This window comes from Pelmatolapia mariae, linkage group LG6 (assembly GCF_036321145.2).
Source record: "Pelmatolapia mariae isolate MD_Pm_ZW linkage group LG6, Pm_UMD_F_2, whole genome shotgun sequence".
NCBI classification, from domain to species: Eukaryota; Metazoa; Chordata; class Actinopteri; order Cichliformes; family Cichlidae; genus Pelmatolapia; species Pelmatolapia mariae.
The window spans coordinates 43,979,031-44,002,514 of NC_086232.1; the positions used below are offsets into that span (position 1 = coordinate 43,979,031).

Genomic DNA, 23,484 nt, shown 5'->3' on the forward strand with positions numbered 1-23,484 from the left:
ACATTACTGGCCTTGTTGATCAGTTTATTGAGTCTGTTGGCATCAACCTGCTGCCCCAGCATGCAACAGCAAAAGCTCAGACATGCAAGTGCTCACTGAAATAAAATGTTAGAAATAAAAAAAACAGCCCTTAGAGGTTTCTGCACAGGCCAAACTATTCCATCTTCCAATACAGCACTTATTTTCAGTCAGATAAAAAACAATGCTAAAAAAAAAAAATCTGAAGTTTTCTTAATTTTGCATTTTTCAAACTTTTTTTTTAAACTTGTTTTCGTGATTTTTCGCCAGTCTTCATCTCTTTAGGTAAATATGTGTGTGCAGATTAATTTCAGTCATTTAAAAACCTGTCAGGTATTTTTTTGGGGGGGGGATTTAAATCTATTTCTAAAATTATTATTAATCAGATTTTGCTTTCTGTATACTTATTTTTTCATATAAAACCTCAAATGTGTGTTTTTGTTTACCCCCAGTTATTAAAAGATGTACATTAAAATTTCTCGTGTCCTGTATTTCTTCTCGGGGGATGTTGGATCATTTCCCGTCCTTCCGGAGGTGTGTCCCCTCCTGGCTTCCATACATCCCGATGTTTTTACCACCTGATGCCGGCTAGCAGGCTAACAGCTAGCAGCGACCGCAGGTCTGAGGCAGCGGGACAGCGACTCGGTGTCAGCGGACCCTGATAGCATCCACTCCCTCCCGAGACCCCCTCCGCCCCCACCCGGTCTCCATCTGTGCCCTTTGGACCATTCTCCGCACTCCGCTTTTATCTGTACGACTTTTGCCCCGTTTATCCGCTCGCCTGTTAGCTGATAGCGGCCATAAAGCGGCTCCTCTCCGCGGAGCGGCGGACAGCAGCGGGATGAGCCATGGCGTCGGTCCGGGTGGCTGTGCGGGTCCGGCCCATGAACAGGCGGTGAGTGACTTTAATCTTATCACGGCTCATGTTCACGATTTAAAGGCAGGCTGACATCATCGCCTCACCCGTGTGTACCTGAGAGCCTCCGCGGACTCACCTGGCGGAGTCTGCAGGGATCGGGGGGAGGCCCACAGGGGCCCCAGGTTTACCCTACAGCACATCCGTCCCCGTCTCTGAAGTCAGGGTTAAAATGTGGGCTGGTTTCATTTGATTGTGTTTTATTCCGGGCACAGTCTGAGTATCAGGAGGTTTTTGATGTTTGAGTCTCAGTTTGGTTTATTGTGATCACTGAAGCCTCCTCAGGATGTCAGACAGATCTCAGCAAAGTGCAGTTTTGATTATTGTTGTCTTTGTTGTTCCAGCTGGTTTTATTCTTATTCGGTGGACATGATAACCTCGATCCTGACTCTTTGTGTTATTAGTCAGAGTTATTCTGATTGTGGGGATTATGGGCAGACCCTCCTCTGCAGGTTTGTGCTGACAGATTTGATCAAACAGAGGTTTCCTCTGTGTTTTTAGGTCAGCGTTGCTTTACTTCTTTCCTAAAGCAGAGATATTTTTATTTAGTTCCCACAGCAGCTTGGTTCATGTCTGTTGGCTGTTTTTAGTCGTAGCTGTGACCGTGACCCGTCTGCTGACATTTTGTTTTTGCCTTAGTCAGATTTAATAACCCGGATATCGACTCTCTGGCAGCCTGTCATTGTTCCAGCTTCATATTTTAAGTCTGCGGCTTTGCATGATTTTTGTGTGGGGCTGAAGGGTGCAGCAGGGTGGGGTGAGAAAAATCCACACCTGTCAGACTGCTCATTGAAAGATTACAAAGACACACAGGTCGTCTCTAATGTACGGAGGCCCAGAGGCGCCAAACTGACTGTCCTTTGTTGGAATATTCTCACGCATCCTTTCAGAGTCGTTTAGAAACAGGAAGTGATGTCATCAGTCTCCAGAGAATTTGTCATTCAAAACAAAAACCTCCACCTTCACTGGGAACTGAAGTGTTGTGTGTTATTCACCTCCAGGCATAAATATTTCAGTCAGAGTGTGTTAGTGACGGTGAAACTGAGAGGTCCGTGTGTGTGTGGATATAAAATCATTGTCGAGCTTTAAACTCGTGATTTGTGGTTTTGCTGACGGGCGTCTGAGAAACCTGACATGACACACAGCCACACAAACACACTGACACGCACAGATGTGTGAACCTGGGCTGTGTGCTGGTGTCTCTGACCTCATGACCAGGTACACATTATTAACGTGTTTACCTGAATCGTAACTACGAGAGACTGTGAACGTGTCATTTGGTGCTCGGAGGATAAAGATGCGTTTTAGTTCCAAAGGTTAGAAATAACAGGAGAAGCGTGTGCTGTGCAACGCAGCACAGACTCACAACTTTCATATTTCCAGTTCGTTTCTAACGTGGCATTCATACCTGTGCGTGGTGTATCCGCAGAAACCCGCGCAGGAAGGACCTGACGCCGCACATCTGTCCCCGAGCCGCTCGTCTTCTGGAACTACAGAAACAGATTAATAATAAGCCTTTATTGTTAATATACAGAAAGATTCTGGGAAGTAGTCTGTCCAATGGAAACATTTGGTGGGCGTGACACGTTCACTCTGACCGGCCTGCTCCTCCTGTCTGAGGGCAGCAGGGTGAACGTGTGCAGGCCTGGTTCTGTAGTGCAGGTTTTCAGGTGTTTGTGAAAGGACGACCTTGACGTTAATGTGGGGGGTCCTCGGGGGCCCGCAGCAGGTTACGGCCCTGCTGCTCGCCCTGTTTATTTCACTGCTGCAGCTCCAGGCTGGAAGCTTTAACTCCGAGTTTAAGCCAATAATCAGATTTCTGATCTACGTGCAGTTTAACAAGTATTTCTTCATGTTCGCCGAGTGTGGAATTACATTTCTGAACGGAGTTAGTCGTGGTTCCTGCTGCTGGATCTGCTGTCAGTCTGAGATTACAGCAGAAACGAGAGATTATTGTTTCAGTCTCCTAAGAATGAACCAACATCCTGAACTTCTTACTAATGTGAGCATTTCAAAATAAAATCTGAGTAAGATGAAAATGACATCAGTGTGAGAGCACGAGGTGGACGGAGCGTCCACGCAGAGGAAACATGAGAAAGCAGCCGACACGTTCACGGGAAAAGAAAGCTTCATCCGTGTGAAGTAACCACCGCGCAGGTTAATAACACGTTTCACAGTCTCATGATCCACCCCACTGACCTTTGACCCTTTTTCCTTTTTAGCTCCGGTCTGGTGTGTTTGTGTTAACTCGATCTCCGGTCATGTGACTGCTTCAGTGTGAGAGTAAACAGAGTTACACAACCTGCAGCGATAAAACACACCTGAGTGAGAAAACATCAGGACGTCGCAGCGTGTGTGTGTCTGTGGGAGTGTGTGTGTGTGTGTGAGACACTGTGCGTGTGTGTGTGTGTGACACTGTGCGTGTGTGTGTGACACTGTGCGTGTGTGTGAGACACTGTGCGTGTGTGTGAGACACTGTGCGTGTGTGTGTGTGAGACACTGTGCGTGTGTGTGAGACACTGTGCGTGTGTGTGTGTGAGACACTGTGCGTGTGTGTGTGTGAGACACTGTGCGTGTGTGTGAGACACTGTGCGTGTGTGTGTGTGTGACACTGTGCGTGTGTGTGTGTGAGACACTGTGCGTGCGTGTGTGTGTGTGTGACACTGTGCGTGTGTGTGTGTGTGACACTGTGCGTGTGTGTGTGTGAGACACTGTGCGTGTGTGTGTGTGTGACACTGTGCGTGTGTGTGTGAGACACTGTGCGTGTGTGTGTGAGACACTGTGCGTGTGTGTGTGAGACACTGTGCGTGTGTGTGTGAGACACTGTGCGTGTGTGTGTGTGAGACACTGTGCGTGTGTGAGACACTGTGCGTGTGTGTGTGTGACACTGTGCGTGTGTGTGTGAGACACTGTGCGTGTGTGTGTGAGACACTGTGCGTGTGTGTGTGAGACACTGTGCGTGTGTGAGACACTGTGCGTGTGTGAGACACTGTGCGTGTGTGTGTGTGAGACACTGTGTGTGTGTGAGACACTGTGCGTGTGTGTGTGTGAGACACTATGCGTGTGTGTGACACTGTGCGTGTGTGAGACACTGTGCATGTGTGTGTGTGAGACACTATGCGTGTGTGTGACACTATGCGTGTGTGAGACACTGTGCGTGTGTGTGTGTGACACTGTGCGTGTGTGTGTGTGACACTGCGTGTGTGTGTGAGACACTGCGTGTGTGTGAGACACTGTGCGTGTGTGTGAGACACTGTGCGTGTGTGTGTGTGAGACACTGTGCGTGTGTGTGTGTGAGACACTGTGCGTGTGTGTGAGACACTGTGCGTGTGTGTGTGTGAGACACTGTGCGTGTGTGTGTGTGTGACACTGTGCGTGTGTGTGTGTGTGACACTGTGCGTGTGTGTGTGTGAGACACTGTGCGTGTGTGGTGTTTATCCACAGACCACAGAGAAGCATCTGTGGTCGTATCAGCAAAAAAACAGCACAGAAAAAAATTAAATATCTACATATTCAAACTTATTTAAACAAACAAGCCCCTCCTCCTCTGTTGTTGTTGTTGTTGTTGTCGTGGGCAAACGGCAGATTTTAAAGTGTTTCTAAGCGTTTCTTAGATTATCGGTTCAGTTTCTTCTTTTATATCTGAGTTCAGACGCCGCGTGCTCAGCTCTGCTCTGTGAGGCGTGCAGCAGGTGCAGCAGGTGCAGCAGGTGTAGCAGTGGAGGGTGTACGAGGCCGACCTGGAGGAGATGATGTCATATACGAGCTCTCTAAGTCTGGTTTTCACTGACAGCCTGTTTACATCATCGGTCTCTATGCGGAGTATCATCTGTGTAACTATGGTAACAAACATCTGACAGCGTTGCCGTTGGCAGCGATCTAACTGAAGGTCAAGGGTCGTCCCGCTCCTGTGAAGCTTCGTGGTGTTTTTCAGGGAGAAGGATCTGATGGCAAAGTGCATCATCGAGATGGAAGGAACCAAAACCTCCATCACCAACCTGAAGGTAACGCTCTTATTTGTCAGAATGGCGGGAAAACGGGCTCACCGCTCTGTTTGTAACCTCTGAGCTGTGATTGGTTCAGATCTCCGATGGCGTCCTCGGCGACTCGGTGAGGGAGCACACCAAAACCTTCACGTACGACTTCTCCTACGACTCGATGGACTGTAAGAGCGCCACCTTCGTCTCTCAGGAAAAGGTGAGCGGGTCACGCTCTGCGGCCCGTCGTATTGACTCCGCCTCTGTGATGTCACAAAGAATAAATACAACCTCATTTGTTCTCTTTCACTCGCAGGTTTTCAAAGATTTGGGCTCCGACGTGTTGAAGGCAGCGTTCGAGGGCTACAACGCCTGCGTCTTCGCCTACGGTCAGACGGGCTCCGGGAAGTCCTACACCATGATGGGAGCGCCGGTGAGACTGCCGATAGGACTGTGGATGGTCAGCGGACTCGGACCCGCCTTATCTCGTTTTAAATGATAACGAGGAAAAGCCGAGGTCACGAGTCCGAGTTCCTCAGTCAGAGTGAAACGCCGCCACACTGTGACGTTAATATTCCCGTGCTGGCTGCGGGTGTCTGCTCACAGCTGATTGGTCCTTTGAATTAGAGCTAATGTATTATTGTACAGGCTGCTCACAACAACAGCACCTTCCTGAGTTACCTGAAAACAGATGTGATGAGGTGTGACGTGAGCGATGGTGGCTGAGGCTCGGTCACTGCGACCCTCGCCGGGTTATTGTCCACTTTAAACTGACTTCATGTATTTTATCCAAAAACACCTCGAGCGCTGAGCTGCTGCCGATCGGCAGATTACTCAGTTATTTGCCGGCATCGACACTCTGCCGTTTCTCCAGGATGTTTGAGGAAAGCGATCCAGACGTGCTCCGTGGTTTCTTAATGTTCACCACGAGCTGAACGCTCCGAGCGTGTTGTGACGGAGCACGGCGACGGTGTAGATCAGGGGTGGGGAACTCCAGGCCTCGAGGGCCGGTGTGCTGCAGGTTTTAGATGCGTCCTTGATCCAGCACAGGAGGTTGACGTCTTGAAGTTCTCCAGAGGCCTGGTAATGAACTAATCATGTGACTCAGGATCTAAAACCTGCAGGACGCCGGCCCTCGAGGTGTGGAGTTCCTCACCCCGGTGTAGATGAAAGCTCAGCTGGCTGATCTGATGTCTGTGGTCTCGGTTTAGGGCGACGCCGGTCTGATCCCGAGGATCTGTGAGGGTTTGTTCAGTCGGATCTCGGAGGCCACTCGATGGGACGAAGCTTCGTTTCGCACAGAAGTCAGGTGAGAGTCCGGCTCCAGCACCCGAGGGTCCGAAATGCCGGAAAGGCTGCTTTCACGTTTGTCCTTGTGTCCTCAGCTACCTGGAGATCTACAACGAGAGGGTCAGAGACCTGCTGAGGAGGAAGTCCACTCAGACCTACAACCTGAGGGTCAGGGAGCACCCGAAAGGCGGGCCCTACGTGGAAGGTAAAACCGATATGTCCGGTCCCCCTGAAACGCTGACGCAGAGTTTGGTTCTCTTTCGATGATTCTTGGGGGGTGGGGCTGGGGGTCGAGGTGTTACCCATCAGCCTCACTACGTCCATGTCACACAGCCCGCGCTCGCTCTTCTGATCTTCAATACGATCGTCTTCTCTGAGCTTGGCGTGTTTTCCCTCCTGACCTCAGATCTGTCCAAACACCTGGTGCAGAACTACGGCGACGTGGAGGAGCTGATGGAGGCCGGAAACATCAACCGCACCACCGCCAGCACCGGCATGAACGACGTCAGCAGCCGCTCGCATGCCATCTTCACCATCAACTTCACACAGGTCAGCGACGGTCACGGGTTCCACGTCATCATAAAGAAGTCATAAAAACACAGCAGAGGAAGTACTCAGCTCCACGTCTTTATGTTAATACGAATATTTTTACCAATAATCCGAAACAAGCCGGCCGCGAGCGAGAGGAGAACCACGAGAGCTCTGAAGTGACCTCCGTGCTTCAAAGCGATGGCCGTGGATGTCGTGTAAACGTTCACGGATGATGATTGTTTGTTTTTGCTGCTCCATCCTTGTAGGCCAAGTTCGATGCCGAGATGCCCAGCGAAACCCTCAGTAAGATCCACCTGGTCGATCTGGCCGGCAGCGAGCGAGCTGACGCCACCGGAGCCACCGGCGTCCGACTGAAGGAGGGCGGGAACATCAACAAGTCGCTGGTCACCCTGGGCAACGTCATATCTGCTTTAGGTCAGGAGTGGTTTGTCTTCAGGGGCGGGGTTAACTATTTTTGTTTCTGTTGTGTCATCAGCACTTCAGTTTTTGTTTTCAGGGATGTAATCGAAGTCGGGCGTCTCGCTAACGCCCGCCCGATCGCTCCCCATCCTCATTCTGACTGACGGATGTTTCTCGTTCCAGCCGACATGTCGCAGGGCGGCGTGAACACCAACCTGAAGAAGAAGTCGGTGTTCGTTCCCTACAGAGACTCGGTGCTGACGTGGCTGCTGAAGGACAGCCTGGGCGGAAACTCCAAGACCATCATGATCGCCAGTGAGCAGAAAACACAAAGTGAGCGTATCCGAGTGTCAGAGAGCGCCCCGAGAAAACGCAATCTCCTTCTGTTTCAGCCGTTTCTCCCGCCGACGTAAATTACGGCGAGACGCTCAGCACTCTGCGCTACGCCAACCGAGCCAAGAACATCATCAACAAACCCACCATCAACGAGGACGCCAACGTCAGGCTGATCCGAGAACTGCGGGCTGAAATCGCCCGGCTCAAAGCTCTGTTGGTCCAGGGCAACCAGGTAAGAACTACAAACATGGCGGTTGTTGTGCAGGACTACAGCGTCTTCCTCTGTGCCTTTTAAAGTGATGTGTGTTGCCTGCGGCCTCGGGAACCGGACGGCTTCCTGTTCCCGAGGCCGCAGACTGAGCGCACTCAGTAGCTTGGTGGTTTCTGTTTGTCAGATCGCTCTGCTGGACTCGCCCACCGCTCTGAGCATGGAGGAGAAGCTGCACCAGAATGAAGCCCGGGTGAGTCTCACGCCGTCCGGCAGCTTGACCTCCGTTACGTTTACAGCTGAGAGCAGAAGCAGCTGACGCTCTGCTGTTTGCAGGTCTTGGAGCTGACTAAAGAGTGGACCAACAAATGGAACGAGACTCAAAACATCCTCAAGGTAGCGGCGAGCATTGACCGTCCGGCGCTCCTCGGAGCAGATGTTTGGTTTTTGTGGCTGAAGTTGTAAAATGTTGCAGGAGGAGACGCTCGCTCTGAGGAAAGAGGGCATCGGCGTGGTGCTGGACTCCGAGCTGCCTCACCTCATCGGCATCGACGACGACCTCCTCAGCACCGGCATCATCCTCTACCATTTAAAGGTCAGCGCTCCCGGACTCACCTTTAGATTAGTGATCTCAGATTGGCTGTCAGGCTGCATCCACACACGGATACCTGCCACCCACTAACATCCAATCACAGTGCTTCGTGCATGGTCTGTTAGTACGATTAAACACACAGGAGCCGTATTATTGGTCAGATAATCTCATTAAAGTCCTCTAAACAGCTCAGGTGAGTTGTAAAGGTGTTATGAAGGAGTGAAGACCAAACGGTTTGTGTGTCACGCTGTAAACAGTCTGTGCGGCTGACTCACCGCTGCCCCCGCTGGACGTCAGGGGTGGGTGGAGTGACTGCATGTCTCTGTCTCGTTTCTGCAGGAGGGGCGGACCTACGTGGGCAGAGAGGACGCGTCCACAGAGCAGGACATCAGTGAGTCATAACTGTAATGATGATGAGTGCAGAGGCTGATGGCGTTGCTGACGGTGATCTCGTTCCTCCTGCAGTCCTGCACGGTCTGGACCTGGAGAGCGAGCACTGCATGTTTGAGAACCAGAACGGGACGGTGACTCTGGTGCCGCTCGCCGGAGCTCAGTGTTCGGTCAACGGAGTCCAGGTGACGGAGCCGTCGCAGCTCAACCAGGGTGAGGCCCGTCTCCTGCTTCCAGCTTTCCTCGGTCCCTCAGCTGGTCGCCTGTAGCGTGTTGCTCTGTCACAGATTTTAAGGGGCTGAAGGTAATGGAGGGCGTTGCCACAGTAACGTGATGCTTCAGCACGTGTTCGCTGTGCACAGACAGGCCAGTGTTAGGACACCTGGATCTCCATCCAGAGGCGACACACCTTTACCTGAGAGATGTTCTCTGTTCTGTCGCTCTGATTTGAATCGTCCATTTCTGCGGTTTGGGGTTTTGTCTTCCAGGCGCCGTCATTCTGCTCGGCAGGACCAACATGTTTCGCTTCAACCATCCGAAGGAGGCAGCCAAGCTGCGGGAGAAACGAAAGGTGAGGGCGTGGCCTCAGTTTAGGTGTTGAAAGGTGTTTGAAGGTCTTTGGTGAACCTCACGAGGACGCCGTCTGCCTGTTTCAGAGTGGCCTTCTCCCCACGTTCAGCCTCTCCATGACCGATCTGTCCAAGTCCTGCGAGAACCTCTCCACTGTGATGCTCTACAACCCCGGGTGACTACACACACACACACACACACAGAGGGGGGTGAACCTCAGCTTGAACTTCTCGGCTCCATCAGGAGCTTCATGCAGTGGCTGCTGATGGAGCTCCTCTGTCATCAAACCGGTAAAACGATGATGTCACATACCAGCTGACCTTTAACCTGTCGGCTCGGAGAGCACAGGCTGTGATTTCTGATTGTGCGACTCTGCAAACAGAGCAGTGACTGCATCATGCGCACCTCCTCGCTCTGTCCTCCACACTCAGTGGGAGTCCGTGTGAAGCAGACGGCCGCGCCTCCTCCTGATGGAGGAGCAGCCTCAGCCTTACATCACCAAAATAATCCATCATTATTTCAGTCCATGAACTTAAGTAAAATAATGACACCATCAGGAAGCTGCTCTGCATGAAGCTTCGACCCGTTTCTCCATTATTCAGTCAAACTTCCAGTTTCCAGATCTCTCGCTGCCATCACCACTCGGGCGCTGCACCCACGCTGCCATGTCCGAGCGTCAGGGGAAGTTTCTGAGTTGCTTTTAGACACGAGCCGATGCACGGCGCAGACTTCAAACTGCGTGAGAGCGCTCAGACGACCGCACGAGGTTTGATGAGTCAGCAGGTCATCGGCTGCTCCAGCAGCGAGTTCAGAGCTGCAGATTAGCGCGGCGTGCTTCACGTCGTCTTATTTTACTCATGTCTTATGATGATTAGAGTAATCAAACATTCAGGATCAGCCGTCGTCTGAAGCAAGCTCAGCTCGGTCGGCCACACCTCTCAGAGTCTCCGAGCGTCTCTAATGCAGAGACGTCCGCTGAGCTCGCCGCCCTCGACTGACATCCTCGCTCCGAGATCTGTTTCCTGTGCAGAGGTCTGATCCTTAACCCTGCGACGCGCCGCAGACACCGACCAATCGTTCTTCTCGTTGCTGTGAATAATGGCTGAATATCGACACCCCGCTCTGTACAGTTTGTTACAGTCATTTTATATTTTAAGCAGCTCCAGCGGTTCCAGGAGGGAACGCCCGTTATTTCTAAGTAGTCTGAAGACGTCTCAGACGAAGTCACCTGACACACCTGAGGAGTAGCTAAAGGAGGGCAGGGCGTTTCCTGTCGTGCTGTGATTGAAGGATGTAACTGTGTCCCTGTCCCGTTGACAGTCTCTTCACTGAGAAGGGCCCCGTCTTCCTCAGGTAGACTCAGCCGTGCACTTCCTGTCTAACTGTCCCGTTTTGACCCAAAGACGTGTGTCGACTGGTCCCGTGCCTCCTCACCTCCACCCTCACTGTCTGCTTCATCCATGCTGTTTATTTGCTCACCAGCTTCCTGCTTCTGTGCCGCTGTGAGGTTAGACGTGTCGCTGCCTGCCATCTCATCCCAAGCTGTTTGTCTGACGTGCTGCCGCCGCTCGCTCCGCTCGTCTGTGTGTGTTTGTGCGTTTTGGGCGCTCCGAGGAAGCTGACGGAGGTGTGTTGTTTCCTAGGTTGGAGTTTGAGCGACAGCAGCGAGAAGAGCTGGAGAAGCTGGAGATGAAGAGGTACGTGTCCGTCCACCTGAAGACCAGCTCTCTGATTGGTGGAGCTCGGGCGGCTCAGGTGACGTTTGCTTTGTTTTGTTCCCGCAGGAGGCTGATCAAAGAGATGGAGGCCAAGCAGCAGAGCGAGAAGGCGGAGCTGGAGCGCCTCCAACAGGAGGTGGAGAGTCAGCGCAAGGAGTCCGAGGAGGTGCAGCAGCGGATCCTCCGCCAGGAGGAGAGCCTCCACCGCCGCAGCCAGGACATCGAGAGCCGGCTGCGAGACTTCCTGGCTGAGAAGGAGCGCTTCGAGGAGGAGAGGCGCTCCGAGATCAATGAGGTGGATCTCCAGCGGAGGCGACGGCGGAAGGAGCCGCAGGAGCGTGAGGCAGACCGTGCGGAGGAGCGAGACGAGCAGCAGCGGAGGCACCAGGAGGCGGCAGAGCAGACGGAGATCTACCGCGAGCTGGAGCGGCTGAAGAGGGAGCGCGAGGAGCAGCGGGTGCGTCTGGAGACGGAGCGGCGGCGGCTGGAGGAGCAGGAGCGCGAGCAGCTGAGTCTGGTGGGGCGGCTGGAGGAGCAGCTGAGGGAGAAACACGAAGCCGCCACCGCCCTGCTGACCCGGGAGGACGCCCGCCGCCTGGAGGAGGAGCAGCAGGCGCTGGCAGAGATCAGAGAAGCCCTCCTCCGCGCCAAAGAGGCCGCTGAGCGGCCGGACGTGGAGGATGCTGGCGAGGAGGCGCGGGCCGCCCAGAGCCGCTACGCCGACTTCAAGGCAGCTCAGGTGAAGGAGCTGGACCTGCTGGAGGAGGGGCTGCGGCAGCAGAGGGAGCGTCTGGAGAAGGAGGTTGCCGCCGAGCGCGGCGCCCTGCTGCTCCTCACCCACGGCCTGAGAGAGCGCCAGCAGCACCTGAAGGAGACGCAGGAGAAGGGAGCGCAGGACGCCACCGCTGTCTGCCACGAGGAGCAGCTGCTCCGACAGGCGGAGCACAGGCTGCAACTGAAGGAGCGACAGCTCGCCAACCTCGCCAACGGCCTCCTCCCCGCCCTCGCCGAGGAGAAGCAGAGAGCCTCGGAGCTGCTGGAGCGCAGCGGCGGCGGCAATGGGAACTGCGACCGGCCTCCGGGGCTCGACAACACGCTGTTCCAGGTGGAGAAGGAGCTGGAGGACAAAGAGGAGAAGCTGAGCCTTCATTGGCACAGCGCCCGGCAGCTCCAGCAGCTCCAGGAGACCTACGAGTTCACGGCCAATGTGGCGCGGCAGGAGGAGAAGGTGAGGAGGAAGGAGAAGGAGATCCTGGAGTCAAAGGAGAAGCAGCAGAGGGAGGCGATGGAGCAGGCCGTGGCCCGGCTGGAGAGGAGGCACTCCGCCCTGAGACGAAACGTCTCCCTCGAGCCCGACTCCGAGGAGCAGAGGAGCAAGAGCTCCGTCGCCAGGACCCCGAGGACGGGGGCGGAGCTGGACCAGCAGAGGTTTCTATGGAAACGGATTCCGAAAGGAACCGGTTTAATCCGGCAGTTGCGCATTTTATTTATTTTTGCTGGGGCTTTTATTTTGAAGGCTCACTGTGTGTTTCGTGTCCAGAGTGCAGCGCGAGATCCAGAAGCTGCGGCAGCGGATCAGCGAGGGCGACGACACCAGCCGGACACACTCCATCAGCAGCGACGAGCGTGCGGGTCACGGCGGCTCACCCGCCAGTCACATCCAGGGTCTGAGCACGCTGCTGCCCATGTCCGACGACAGGTACGCCACACCCAGCCCCGCCTCACTCTGCAGGGACCGCCTCCCCGTGTTCACTGTGTGTGTGTGTGTGTGTGTGCGCCCTGCAGGATAAACGCCTACATCGAAGAGGAAGTCCAGCGGCGGCTACGCAAGATGAACCTCCTGAACGGCAGCAGCATGGATCTGTCTCTGTCCACAGAATCACTGCGAGTAAGAGCCGCACCACACTCTTCATCACGGCCCACATTTAACCTGCCGAGTCATCTCAGTCCGAGAACGGCGGTCGACACGTCCTCTGATCGGGTTGTTGGCACAAATCTGATCCAGTTCAATTTTATTTATACAACAGTCACCTCGAGGCGCTTCATCCCCACCGCTGACACTCGTTTTCAGAGTAACCACTGACCTTCAGGCTGATTCATTCAGCTTTTACTCTGAAATTCTGATTGGCAGTGTTATTGATTAATTGTCAGGTTGATCAGAATTCAGCTTTAAAAAGGCTGAAAACTTAAAGGTTTTTAGTCCAGTGGCTTTATTGTCATTCCAACCATGTGCAGTGACACAGCACAGTGAGGCGAGACCGCGATGCAGTCGTGTAGTAGAACAACAACAATGACTGTGTGTGTGTGTGTCTCCAGGAGTGTGACGGCCTCGGTCTCTACAGTGCTCTTCAGCATGTGCTTTCTGTCGTGTGATTAAATATTGACGGATTATGTTGCTGCAGATTTTTTAGTGTTTGCTTCATGTTGTCGTCTCCAGTAAAGATCGGATGAATAAATCCAGGTTTTCTCTGTAGAACTGATGTTTAGCTCTTTAACCCTGCAGGAGGAGGAGGAGGAGGTTAGCGACTGTAGCTCTGTTAGATTGACAGATGAGGTAAGACCAGGATCCTCCAGCCTTCCTTCCCACCATCAGACTTTTCCTGCTCTCTAATCTGCACGAGTCCCCAGATGTGCTTTGATTTCCTCTCTCCCTGGGTTTCATTTATCCTGGGTTTATTTAATCGGTCTCCCTTTTTCCTGTCATCATAAATAATGACTATGAACGAACTTGCTTTTTACTTTGTCCACATTATGTTTGGAGACACTGAAGTTTATTTTCATTGTTTTCAGGAGGATGAAAAGCTCCCAAACATTAATCCGAGGAAGCTCAAGTATCAGGTAAGACCAGGGTTGAATCCTGCCGCGTTATTAAGGCGCGGTTCTTTATCTCTGCATCGTGTTCCAGATGTGCCTCATGCATGCCCTTAATTAAATCAGACTATCCTAACATGATAAATATGCTTTTAATTTGAAAGGAGACAGAGAATGGGCTTTCTCTTTAAATGTTCAATGACAAGCACAGAAGCTCCGAATGTTCCAGCTGCAGCGTTTAACCCCGAGGTTCAGCCGAGGGTTCGAGGGATTAGCTCTTATCTTTTTTAAACCCTGTCGTCAATCAGCTTGGCTTAGTGAAATATAGAAGATCACACGGTGTCGCCAATACTGGGCGTGTCCTCAGAGGTCGGTGTTCCCTGGAAGAATGATCCTTTCACTTTAACTCGAAGCAGGCTTCATGTCAATACAGTTTACCCTCCAAGACACTTCCATTCATACTCACTATAAAAGATGGACAGAGACCACCTCGGTTAGTTTCTAACATTTTTTTTAATGAATTAATGAACGTATTTATTTTTGAGCCTCAGACGGAGCATTCTTGCTGTTTCCATCTCCGTCTTTTGAAACCAGATGTGATGACTGAGCTCGTAGGTTCACAGCTGTCACAGTTTAGACCCGCCCTGAATCAGCCCTGACTGATTCTCAGCGTCTAAAACGAACCTCGTGTTTTATCCAAAAGGACCTGAAACCAGAAACTGAGATGATAAAACCATACAAGTGTAGGAGAAAATTCCAGCTAGACGAGTCGCCCCCTGCTGGCCGCTTTAGCTTTGGCTCATGTGTCAGCTAGCGTTGCTGGCTAAACGGTTTTTTAGAAGACTGCGTTGTGCATGTAATCCTACAGTAGGAGTTGGTACCAGTTAAACCAGTTTCAGCTTAAACATCATAGGGAAACCCTGCAGCTGGTTTATCTTTTGTATTTTTGGAAGACCCAGAAACGGAAAGCTCACTCTCTGCTTTATGATGGTGGTCAACCAAAGCATGGGAAGCAGAAATGATCAGAGTATCCAAACGTCTTTCCTTTCAAACTGTGCAAACTTGGGTAAAACAGTATTTGCAGATGATTTTAGTCAAAGCTGAGATGAGCTGACGACCTTTGCCCCTGGAAGTGAACTGTTTGCAAATGCTTTTCTACCTGTGTTTGAGTTTCAAAGCTTTCAGAAAGAAGTTTTTGTGCACTTGTCAATTTAATTTGCATGACAAACCTTCACCTTATTGATTTAAATCACTTACATCCCACCTGTGCACCTGGTGATTGGAGGAACTGTAATTCTCAGTGGGGTAGGTTATGAACTTCAGCATAATTCCTAGAGCCTCCACTTTAGTCACGGACTCCACTCCCCCCCTTGTGCACACAGAGAGCCAGAGGGTCTAGCTTCCAGCATTCCCTGGAGTTTGAGGCAGTCTGTCCTAATGTCCACAAAAACATGTCAGAGGAACCAGAACGTGGTCTCGTACAGATTCAAAGAGAAGATACGCAAAAATCTACAGAGGAAGTCTTCATTGAAAAACTGGAAGTTCCTAAAAACAATGAGCTCAGCAAAGGAGAAGTGGGCCGAGCAGTTTGTGACCTCAACTGTTTGAACTCTGAACACAAAATTGAGCAAGAAGTGCACCCAGACCAGCACAGCAACAAATCTGATGGAAGTGATTCCGCCTGCTGTGTTGAAGATGATCGTGGTAGAAAGCAGGAGGTTCACGATGGACGCTCGTATTCTAACTCGGAGGAAAAGGTTGAATCCCAAACATGTGATTCAGGAAGAGCAGAAGAGACGAAACCTCCAACTGATCATTCCTCAAAGTCATGCAGCTTTAACAGTGGTTACATCAGTTCAATGATTCAGTGGTTACAAGTAAGTCAGCAGCAGATGATGGGATCCTTTATCGGTCAAACAAAACCAGAACTGGATGCAGAAGCAGAGAAAGTGACAGCCAATAAGAGATTTGTCTTCGGCTACTTTGCTGACAAACTGTCCGAGGTGTATAAAGATGCTGGTAGAAAGCTTCAGGGCACACGGGACATCATTCGAAACGTTCAAGCAGGCGACATGAAGGTTGTCCTCCCTCAGTACGTGAGCATGATATCCAAAGAGCTGCCGCTGATTCATCAAACACGGCTTCACCAAGAGCCAAATCCTTCAATCGCAGCCGAGCACAAAGGCACTTCGGTAGATCTGTCGAAGGATTGTGCGCTGAGGCTTCCACAGAATCGTGGAGCTCCGCCATTCCCGAACATCTCTGGTTGGCCTGAAGGATCCGTGTCCTCTTCGAGAGTTACCAGTCCAGAAGTGTTTCATCAGAGGCTGGTCGAGCTTCCGGCTGTTTTGTCTGAGCTACAGACATTTTCATCCCAGAGGATCCTGGAAAAGTTGGAATCTCTGGCTCCTCGGGAGAATTTTGGCAAGGTTTTGAGTCTGTTTTGGCTCAGAGCAGCTAACTGTAAGAAACCCATCCCAAAACCCGCCTGTCTACTTTTGTCAGAGACGGACTTAATCATTCTCTCAGCGAGGACAGATTCTACCAACATGTTGACTATTTTTCACCGCTTTAAACTCCAAGATATCCGGGAGGTCCAGATAAGTCTGGCAGGGCAGCACATCCGCCTAACAGGCTGCACCGAAGACACCATCCTAGCTATCTTCACGTACAGCAAAGAGCTTACTCAGGACTTCTGCAGGGCTCTACTGAGTGCTCTCTTTCCTGAGAAGATCCCTGAAGAGACTGAACGTCAGCCATTGCTCTCTGGCGACCTAATGGTAATCTCTCTGGATTGGACTTCAAGAGTTCCTGACGTCATCCTTGACAGCGGGCTTCACATCACTTCCAGATTTAAGCGCGTCCTCGCCGACTTGCTCTACATCATCCACGGGAACATGGATGGTCCCGGCAAACCTTCACTTGCTAATGTCTGTCCCCTGCTCTACACCAGCGTCAAAGTCAAGAACTCTACCTGTGTGCACCGGGACACCATCTCCCAGTTCCTCCTGACGGACACCCACGTAGCTCTTCTCCGAGAGGATGGCGTCTTTCATCCAGTGCCGCGGGGATCCAGTCTGGTCCCCGCCCACCCACAGTTTCAAGGAGTCAAACTCCGCAAGCGTTCTGACATCAGGTGCCTGCTCATGAAGAAGACCGACACCTGCGTGGTGGTAGACTTTGTTTTTATGAAGCCCAAACCGCAAACCGTGAAGAGAGAGGTGCAGTTCAGACGTGGCTCGGCTGACCTTCCTTCTGATCGAGGTCCATGTGAATCCTGGAAATTATGTTTTGGCTGCTCCTCAGAAGCTCAGACTCTGATTAATCACCTGTGCACCTGAAGCCCAGCATTACCTGAACACCTGAACACAGTGTGCCTATCTTGTTTGTCCACAGACACCTTATTTATTTTAAGATGTTACATAAATTCTAATTAATAAATTGGACCTTGGCGTCATCTTGAAGCATTTTTCTAATTTTTTTTAAATAAAATTGTAAACTTTTTAACTTTTGATGTTACAGAAATGTAGCTGTTTATGTAATCGTCGAAATGATTTGTTTGTGATCAGTGTGCATGCACCATGTGGACTGTAGAGGAGTGGCTTCCATGTTCATATTACTTCATGTGTAATTTCTTTGCAGAGACATGATGTTGGGATGCTGACAGAGTAATAAAGTTTTTGGTTTGATTTCTGATTTGTTTGGAGGTTTTTGGCTTTTTTTGTAAATGAACAATTTCCTGATTGTAATTTTCCGAGTCAGCCTTTTACCCTCCACTTCTTTTTTCCCTCTCTTTTTCAACGACTTCCTGTCCAGCACTTGGTGTCTCGTCCTCCTGGGACGAGCTGTGGCGGCCTCCAGGAACCTGTTAAAATTAGCATTCCTCGTTACGTTCTCCGCGGGCAGGGGAAGGACGAGCACTTTGAGTTTGAGGTGAAGGTGAGTCCAATCACAGATTCTATCTAAATGCATGTTAAAACTGAGATTTCATGCTTGCGTCTGCACTGCTTGTGCATTTTATTAGGTACACATGTACAGTGTCAGGTTCATGGTTTGGCTGCTTAAACCCTGAAGCTGATTTCATCAGCTGTGACGACCTGTAACCCTCACTGTGTTTATGAAGCAGGTCAGAACGTTTGTTGTTAAGAGTTCGTAGAACATCTTTCAGAAACCAGGGCAGGTGTGTTCTGGTGAATCGGCGTTAGGGTTGGGGCTCACAGGGTGAACCCGGGCGACGGTCATGAGAAACTAAATGCTAAATTGACGGGTTCAGTGACGCACTCAAGGCGCTTTGTATCATTTGCCTCAGTCGCACATGCACTTTGTTTTTGCCTTCTGTCTAACATTCACAGGAGGGCTCACATCTTCAAACCAACAAGTCTGAAGTCCAGATGTGGATAATGTGTCTCTGTTTGCTACCAAAACAAACACACAAACAAAGTGACGCCGAAGACGCTGCCAAAGTCCACAATTTTCATTTCTTACTTTTAGTTTCTTTCTGAAATTTGAACTTTTGAAGAATTTGAGTTACATCTTTGACTTGAACGCGTCACTCTGAGCGTGTTCTTTGAATTACTGCGGTTGGCAACGATGCACGGGGGTGAACCATTGCTCGCAGCAGGTTTGTTAATAACTACATTTCTGATTAAAAGCTCAGCTGTTTACATGAAACCGTCGTTTGATCGCAGTCTGCGCAGCGCCATCGCCACGGGCCAAAGTCGAGACGAGAGCCACCGCCGTGACTAAAGTTGCGTCCACGCTGGAAGCGATTCACTCCTTGCTTTTAGACGTTCCAGGGTCTGGTTGCCTTGGTAACCCTCTAACGTATTTACAGTGTCCTGCACTCTCATTGGTAGTTGCTTCAATCGCTCACCTCGAAGTTGAGCAGAGCTTCTCTCAGGTCACGCCTGCTTGGCTCTGTTGCTCGCCTTCACTTAAAGTGGCGAAATGGCATTGACTTCCTGCAGTCTCCGCTCGCCGCGTGGCTGTGAAGCAGGGTGGGACGCACTTTGTTTGCATCATCAGCCTGTTCCTGTGCGATCGGCGTCGTTAGCGTGTTTCTTAGATAAACAGGATGTGCAGCTAGTTTCAGAGCCCTGTGATGGACTGACGACCTGCCGTTGGGTTTCCCACCTATCGCCCAGTTGTCAGCGGAGTTGGTCTCCCAGCAGACCCAGAGCAGGTTAAGTGGCAGCTGCCATTGAAAGATGTTAAAGTGACGGGGTTCTCAGACGAACACTGGAAGGTTTACTTTCTGTAGAAATGTTCCCATGACAGACTCGTGCACGACTCCAACACATACAAGTCTCCTGCACTTTCTGACTCATGACCAATAAGTCAAGTAAACTGGTGGTTCATCTTCACTGGTATCCAGATGTGTCATTCTTGTAGAACAGGGATTAAACATCTGGCTGAGTAGATCAGCGAGCTCAGATTTGGTGTCTATCATCTCGATGTTCATGTGCTTCTCTTTGGTCAGATCACTGTGATGGACGAGACGTGGACGGTGTTCAGACGCTACAGCCGCTTCCGGGAAATGCACAAGAGCCTGAAGTTAAAATATCCAGAGGTGAGACACGTCATCAGCTTTTACAACAGTTTACAGATCAAAGCAGCAGAAATACGTTTCTGTGTTTGACTCGGAAGAATGACGAGAGACGCCCAGAACGTTACCTAGCTCACGGTTTGGGCTGCGAGTGCTGCGCTCAGACAAATCTAACTCCGAGTCGAAGCCCCAAAGCTTTCTCAAATCCTTTATCTCAGTTCAGCCTCTGTCTGCTTTAGCTCCACCCACTTCAAGCCAGCTCTCAGTGACATCATCCAGATCCCAGAGTAGAAAAAAACTGTGTTTCAAGCAGCCTGAGCTTAGTGCACGCTGAGTTCATCATCAGAAACTGTGACCACGGTTAATGAGAAGGGTGAAAACCTTCAGCTCTGCAGCGTAGCCCACAGGACACTGACGCTACATCAGTAGCAGAGGATGCATCTGGCTCGTAACTTAATACTGTAACGCAGATCAATAAAGTCTGAAAGTTGCAGGTTTGAGTCTTTGTGGTGAGGGACTCGTGCAGCAGCAGGAACACACCTGAAGGACCAAACGGTGCTCCACAGTCACCTGAACTCACCTGGTCTCAGTCCAGGTTCCTCTCAGCCTTACAGATTTGTCCGTCACAGAAACGTCCTGATGAAGAGGCTAGCTTATACTTTTATACTCCTGGCGCCAGGTGATCGTCTCTGAACTCTGTCTGTTTCAGCTCGCCGCTCTCGATTTCCCGCCAAAGAAGCTGTTTGGAAACCGGGACGAGCGAATGGTCGCCGAGCGGCGGAATCACCTGGAGGTACGTGGAGGAACATTTGGGGCTGATTAAGGAGATTTCTGGGAGAACAGCGTTACAGTAATCTGAACGAGAGGTGACCAGGACGTGTGTGCTTTAGTTTGAGCTGATTGGCTGTGGTCCGTGTGGGAGTGGCCTGTAGGCAGCATAGCATTAAAACCATAACGAGGGCAGGTATTCTCAGAGGACGGAGAGGGAGTCAAAGAGCACTGATGATGGTGAGGAGGATGATGAGGACGTCTGATAAGAGCCAGCTGCACTTAACCTGTGAGTGTTCTTAATGTTTTGGCTCACTAACACAGGCGACTTTCTTCTTCTGTGGTTCATTGCAGCGTTATCTGAGGAACTTGTTCCGGGTGATGCTGTCGTCCTCCAGCTCGCCCCTCCGAGCGGACGAAGACGGCCTTTTCCATCTGTCCAAACGAGACGTCTGCGACTTCTCCTCGTTCTTCAAGAAAGGCGTCTTCGAGTACAGTAGCCACGGCACCGGCTGACCGCCGCGCCGCATCAGAGGGCGGCGGAAACCTCTGACAAACCAAAACATAAACAGAACTGCTCGGTGCCTTTTTCCCGGCGCCTCAGCGGGTCAGGAGCAGAGAAAACGTGCAGGTCAGCTTTTCCTCTCCGGCTCCCTGCTGCCGTCAGACTCGACCAATCAGGTGCTGCTCAGCACGAGTGTTTGTCCAGAGGCAGGTGGGACTCTGCACGATCCGTGGTCTGTATGTAACGCGCTCAGTGGGTCTGAGCGTTTTTAGAATCACTTCATTAAACCTTCACTCGTTTCAGAAGAGCTGCTCCTCCTCTGTTTGTCACAGCGACGCTTTCTCTGGGTTTGCACTGCGATCATCAGGAGGTGGATCTCTGTATCGTTGAGCGCCGCGCTGTCACGACAGGTGATGGTCACACCTCAGTTAACAGCAGCCACACTGAACCTGGACAGTTACTGTGAGGCGTCTACATTATATATAATTCAATTCAGCTTTATTTACACAGCGCCAAATCACACAGTCGCCTCAACGTGCTTTATATTGTAAAGTAGACCCTACAATAATCCATACAGAGAAAAACCCAACAATCATATGACCCCCTATGAGCAAGCACTTTGGCGACAGTGGGAAGGAAAAACTCCCTTTTAACAGGAAGAAACCTCCGGCAGAACCAGGCTCAGGGAGGGGCGGGGCCATCTGCTGTGATTGGTTGAGGTGAGAGAAGGAAGACAGGATAAAGACATGCTGTGGAAGAGAGACAGAGATTAATAACAGATATGATTCAATGCAGAGAGGTCTGTTAACACATAGTGAGTGAAGAAGAAACACCCAGTGCATCATGGGAGTCCCCCAGCAGCCTACACCTATTGCAGCATAACTAAGGCTACGTTCACACTGCAGGCGAAAGCGCATCAAATCCGACTTTTTTGACCCTATGCGACTCATATCCGATCATGGTATGACAGTGTGCACAAATCCGATACTTTCAAATCCGACCTGGGTCACTTTCGTATATGTTGGTACTGAATCCGATACATATCCGATGTTTTAGAAAGCGACTGCTGTTTGAATGCTTAGGTCACATTAAATCTGTCTTTTACGTCACTGACACGAGACAGACGCCAGTTATCAGCGCGGGAGAAGACATCGCGAACGCTTCCTGGCCATCCTGTGTAGATGTCAGTGAAACTGTTGGGAAGACAACGTTGGAGAAACGTGAACATTTTATTTGTACTGTATAATCTGCAGATTCTGACAGAAATCTGCAGATTATCCTTTGAAGCACCGCTCCTCTAAAACAGCAATAAGGATCATTATTAGGCCAAATGTAAATAACAAAATAACTTTATAACTAAAAGCAAAATTGGGAAACGAAAAGTCCGAAACAAGTCTTTATATTAAGGCCATCAGTCAAACAATACTGTTTGGTCTGGGTCTAAACAGAGCGCGTTGTGTGTGACGTCTTCTTTTGCGCATGCGGGCCGCTTTGAGCGTTCACACTAGAGCGCGTTTGCTGTCGCATTTTATTTGTAGTGTGAACAAGCAGACAAAAAAATCGGATTTGATCAAAAAATCGGAATTGAGCATTAAGACCTGCAGTGTGAACGTAGCCTTAAAGAGGATTCAGGGTCACCTGGTCCAGCCCTAACTATATGCTTTAGCAAAAAGGAAAGTTTGAAGCCTAATCTAAAAAGTAGAGATAGTGTCTGTCTCCTGAATCCAAACTGGAAGCTGGTTCCACAGAAGAGGGGCCTGAAAACTGAAGGCTCTGCCTCCCATTCTACTTTTAAATACTCTAGGAACAACAAGTAAGCCTGCAGTGTGAGAGCCAAGTGCTCTAATAGGGTGATATGGTACTACAAGGTCATTAAGATAAGATGGGGCCTGATTATTTAAGACCTTGTATGTGAGGAGCAGGATTTTGAATTCTGGATTTAACGGGAAGCCAATGAAGGGAAGCCAAAACAGGAGAAATCTGCTCTCTCTTTCTAGTCCCTGTCAGGACTCTTGCTGCAGCATTTTGGATTAACTGAAGACTTTTCAGGGAGTTTTTAGGACTTCCTGATAATAATGAATTACAGTAGTCCAGCCTGGAAGTAATAAATGCATGAACTAGTTTTTCAGCGTCACTCTGAGACAGGATATTTCTAACTTTAGAGATGTTGCACAAATGGAAGAAAGCAGTCTTACATATTTGTTTAATATGTGCGTTGAAGAACATGTCCTGGTCAAAAAAATAAATAAAAAATATAAAAACTACTTTTACAGAATCACTGGGAAAAACTTTAACTTCTGGGCTTAAAATAAGAAGTGAATCACACAGTTTTACAGCCTGATACACAAACTGGTTTCTCTCTGGACCGTTTCCTCCTCCATAACACCTGAGGATGTTTAAATTGTATTAAAGCTTAAAGTTTTAATGATTAGGGGCGTGGCCTCTGACTGACAGGTGGATGGTGACACAGGCAGCTGTAGCTGCTAACTTCACCTGAGCTGGACCTCTGGACGTGTTTCTGCTGTTGGGGTGTTTTTAGCTGCTGTGAGGTTACCGTAGTAACAGACCAATTAAGAAGGCGGAGCTCCAGGTTTGGTGCTCAGTGAAGCAAAAACATAAAACAGTGACGGCGGCGTTTCTAATAACTGACTTTTCTACATTGACCATGTATTTAAATAAAAGCTGACATGTGGATCCTGTTGTTTCTCTGTTCCTTGTTGTCGGTCTCGTGTTTCACAGCTGCACATTCATCACTTTCATGTTAAGCGTGCAGCGATCGTGCTCCGCCCTCATGCTCCGCCCTCGTGTCGGAGTGAATCCCTGCTGTTTGTCTTTAAGGGAAAAGAACCAAACATTTCAGTGCAGACCAATAAAAATTCAAAATCCAAC

At 50.3% G+C, this 23,484-nt stretch overlaps 2 protein-coding genes across 7 annotated transcripts; both read left to right on the top strand.

Annotated features, from left to right (window-relative positions):
• The first annotated feature begins 587 nt into the window (after positions 1–587).
• kif16ba (kinesin family member 16Ba) lies at positions 588–23,478 on the top strand. 6 transcript variants are annotated; one of them, XM_063477055.1, is made up of 28 exons: positions 590–913; positions 4,869–4,938; positions 5,018–5,131; positions 5,228–5,344; positions 6,123–6,220; positions 6,297–6,406; positions 6,608–6,750; positions 6,999–7,167; positions 7,336–7,467; positions 7,545–7,720; positions 7,884–7,949; positions 8,033–8,092; positions 8,172–8,291; positions 8,628–8,679; positions 8,754–8,891; positions 9,167–9,249; positions 9,335–9,423; positions 10,569–10,601; positions 10,892–10,945; positions 11,033–12,394; positions 12,507–12,665; positions 12,752–12,854; positions 13,470–13,520; positions 13,757–13,804; positions 17,594–17,716; positions 19,257–19,346; positions 20,032–20,115; positions 20,445–23,478. In XM_063477055.1, exons 1-28 carry the CDS (start codon positions 867–869, stop codon positions 20,604–20,606), a joined length of 4,053 nt encoding a protein of 1,350 aa, XP_063333125.1. In that variant the 5' UTR covers positions 590–866; the 3' UTR covers positions 20,607–23,478. The 6 variants fall into 6 exon arrangements, with proteins under 6 accessions (XP_063333130.1, XP_063333129.1, XP_063333125.1 ...); XM_063477057.1 differs by lacking the exon at positions 13,470–13,520; XM_063477056.1 differs by lacking the exon at positions 10,569–10,601.
• LOC134629603 (uncharacterized) lies at positions 13,822–17,576 on the top strand. The gene has a single exon (XM_063477092.1). It carries the CDS (start codon positions 15,229–15,231, stop codon positions 17,116–17,118), a length of 1,890 nt encoding a protein of 629 aa, XP_063333162.1. The 5' UTR covers positions 13,822–15,228; the 3' UTR covers positions 17,119–17,576.
• Positions 23,479–23,484: the final 6 nt, after the last annotated feature.

Coding starts and splice junctions, on each gene's coding strand:
- LOC134629603 (XM_063477092.1), top strand. CDS start 15,229: ATGTCAGAGGAACCAGAACGTGGTCTCGTACAGATTCAAAGAGAAGAT.
- kif16ba (XM_063477055.1), top strand. CDS start 867: ATGGCGTCGGTCCGGGTGGCTGTGCGGGTCCGGCCCATGAACAGGCG. Junction 6,407..6,607: donor AGGCGGGCCCTACGTGGAAG/GTAAAACCGATA, acceptor TCCTGACCTCAG/ATCTGTCCAAACACCTGGTG. Junction 17,717..19,256: donor ACTTTGAGTTTGAGGTGAAG/GTGAGTCCAATC, acceptor CTCTTTGGTCAG/ATCACTGTGATGGACGAGAC.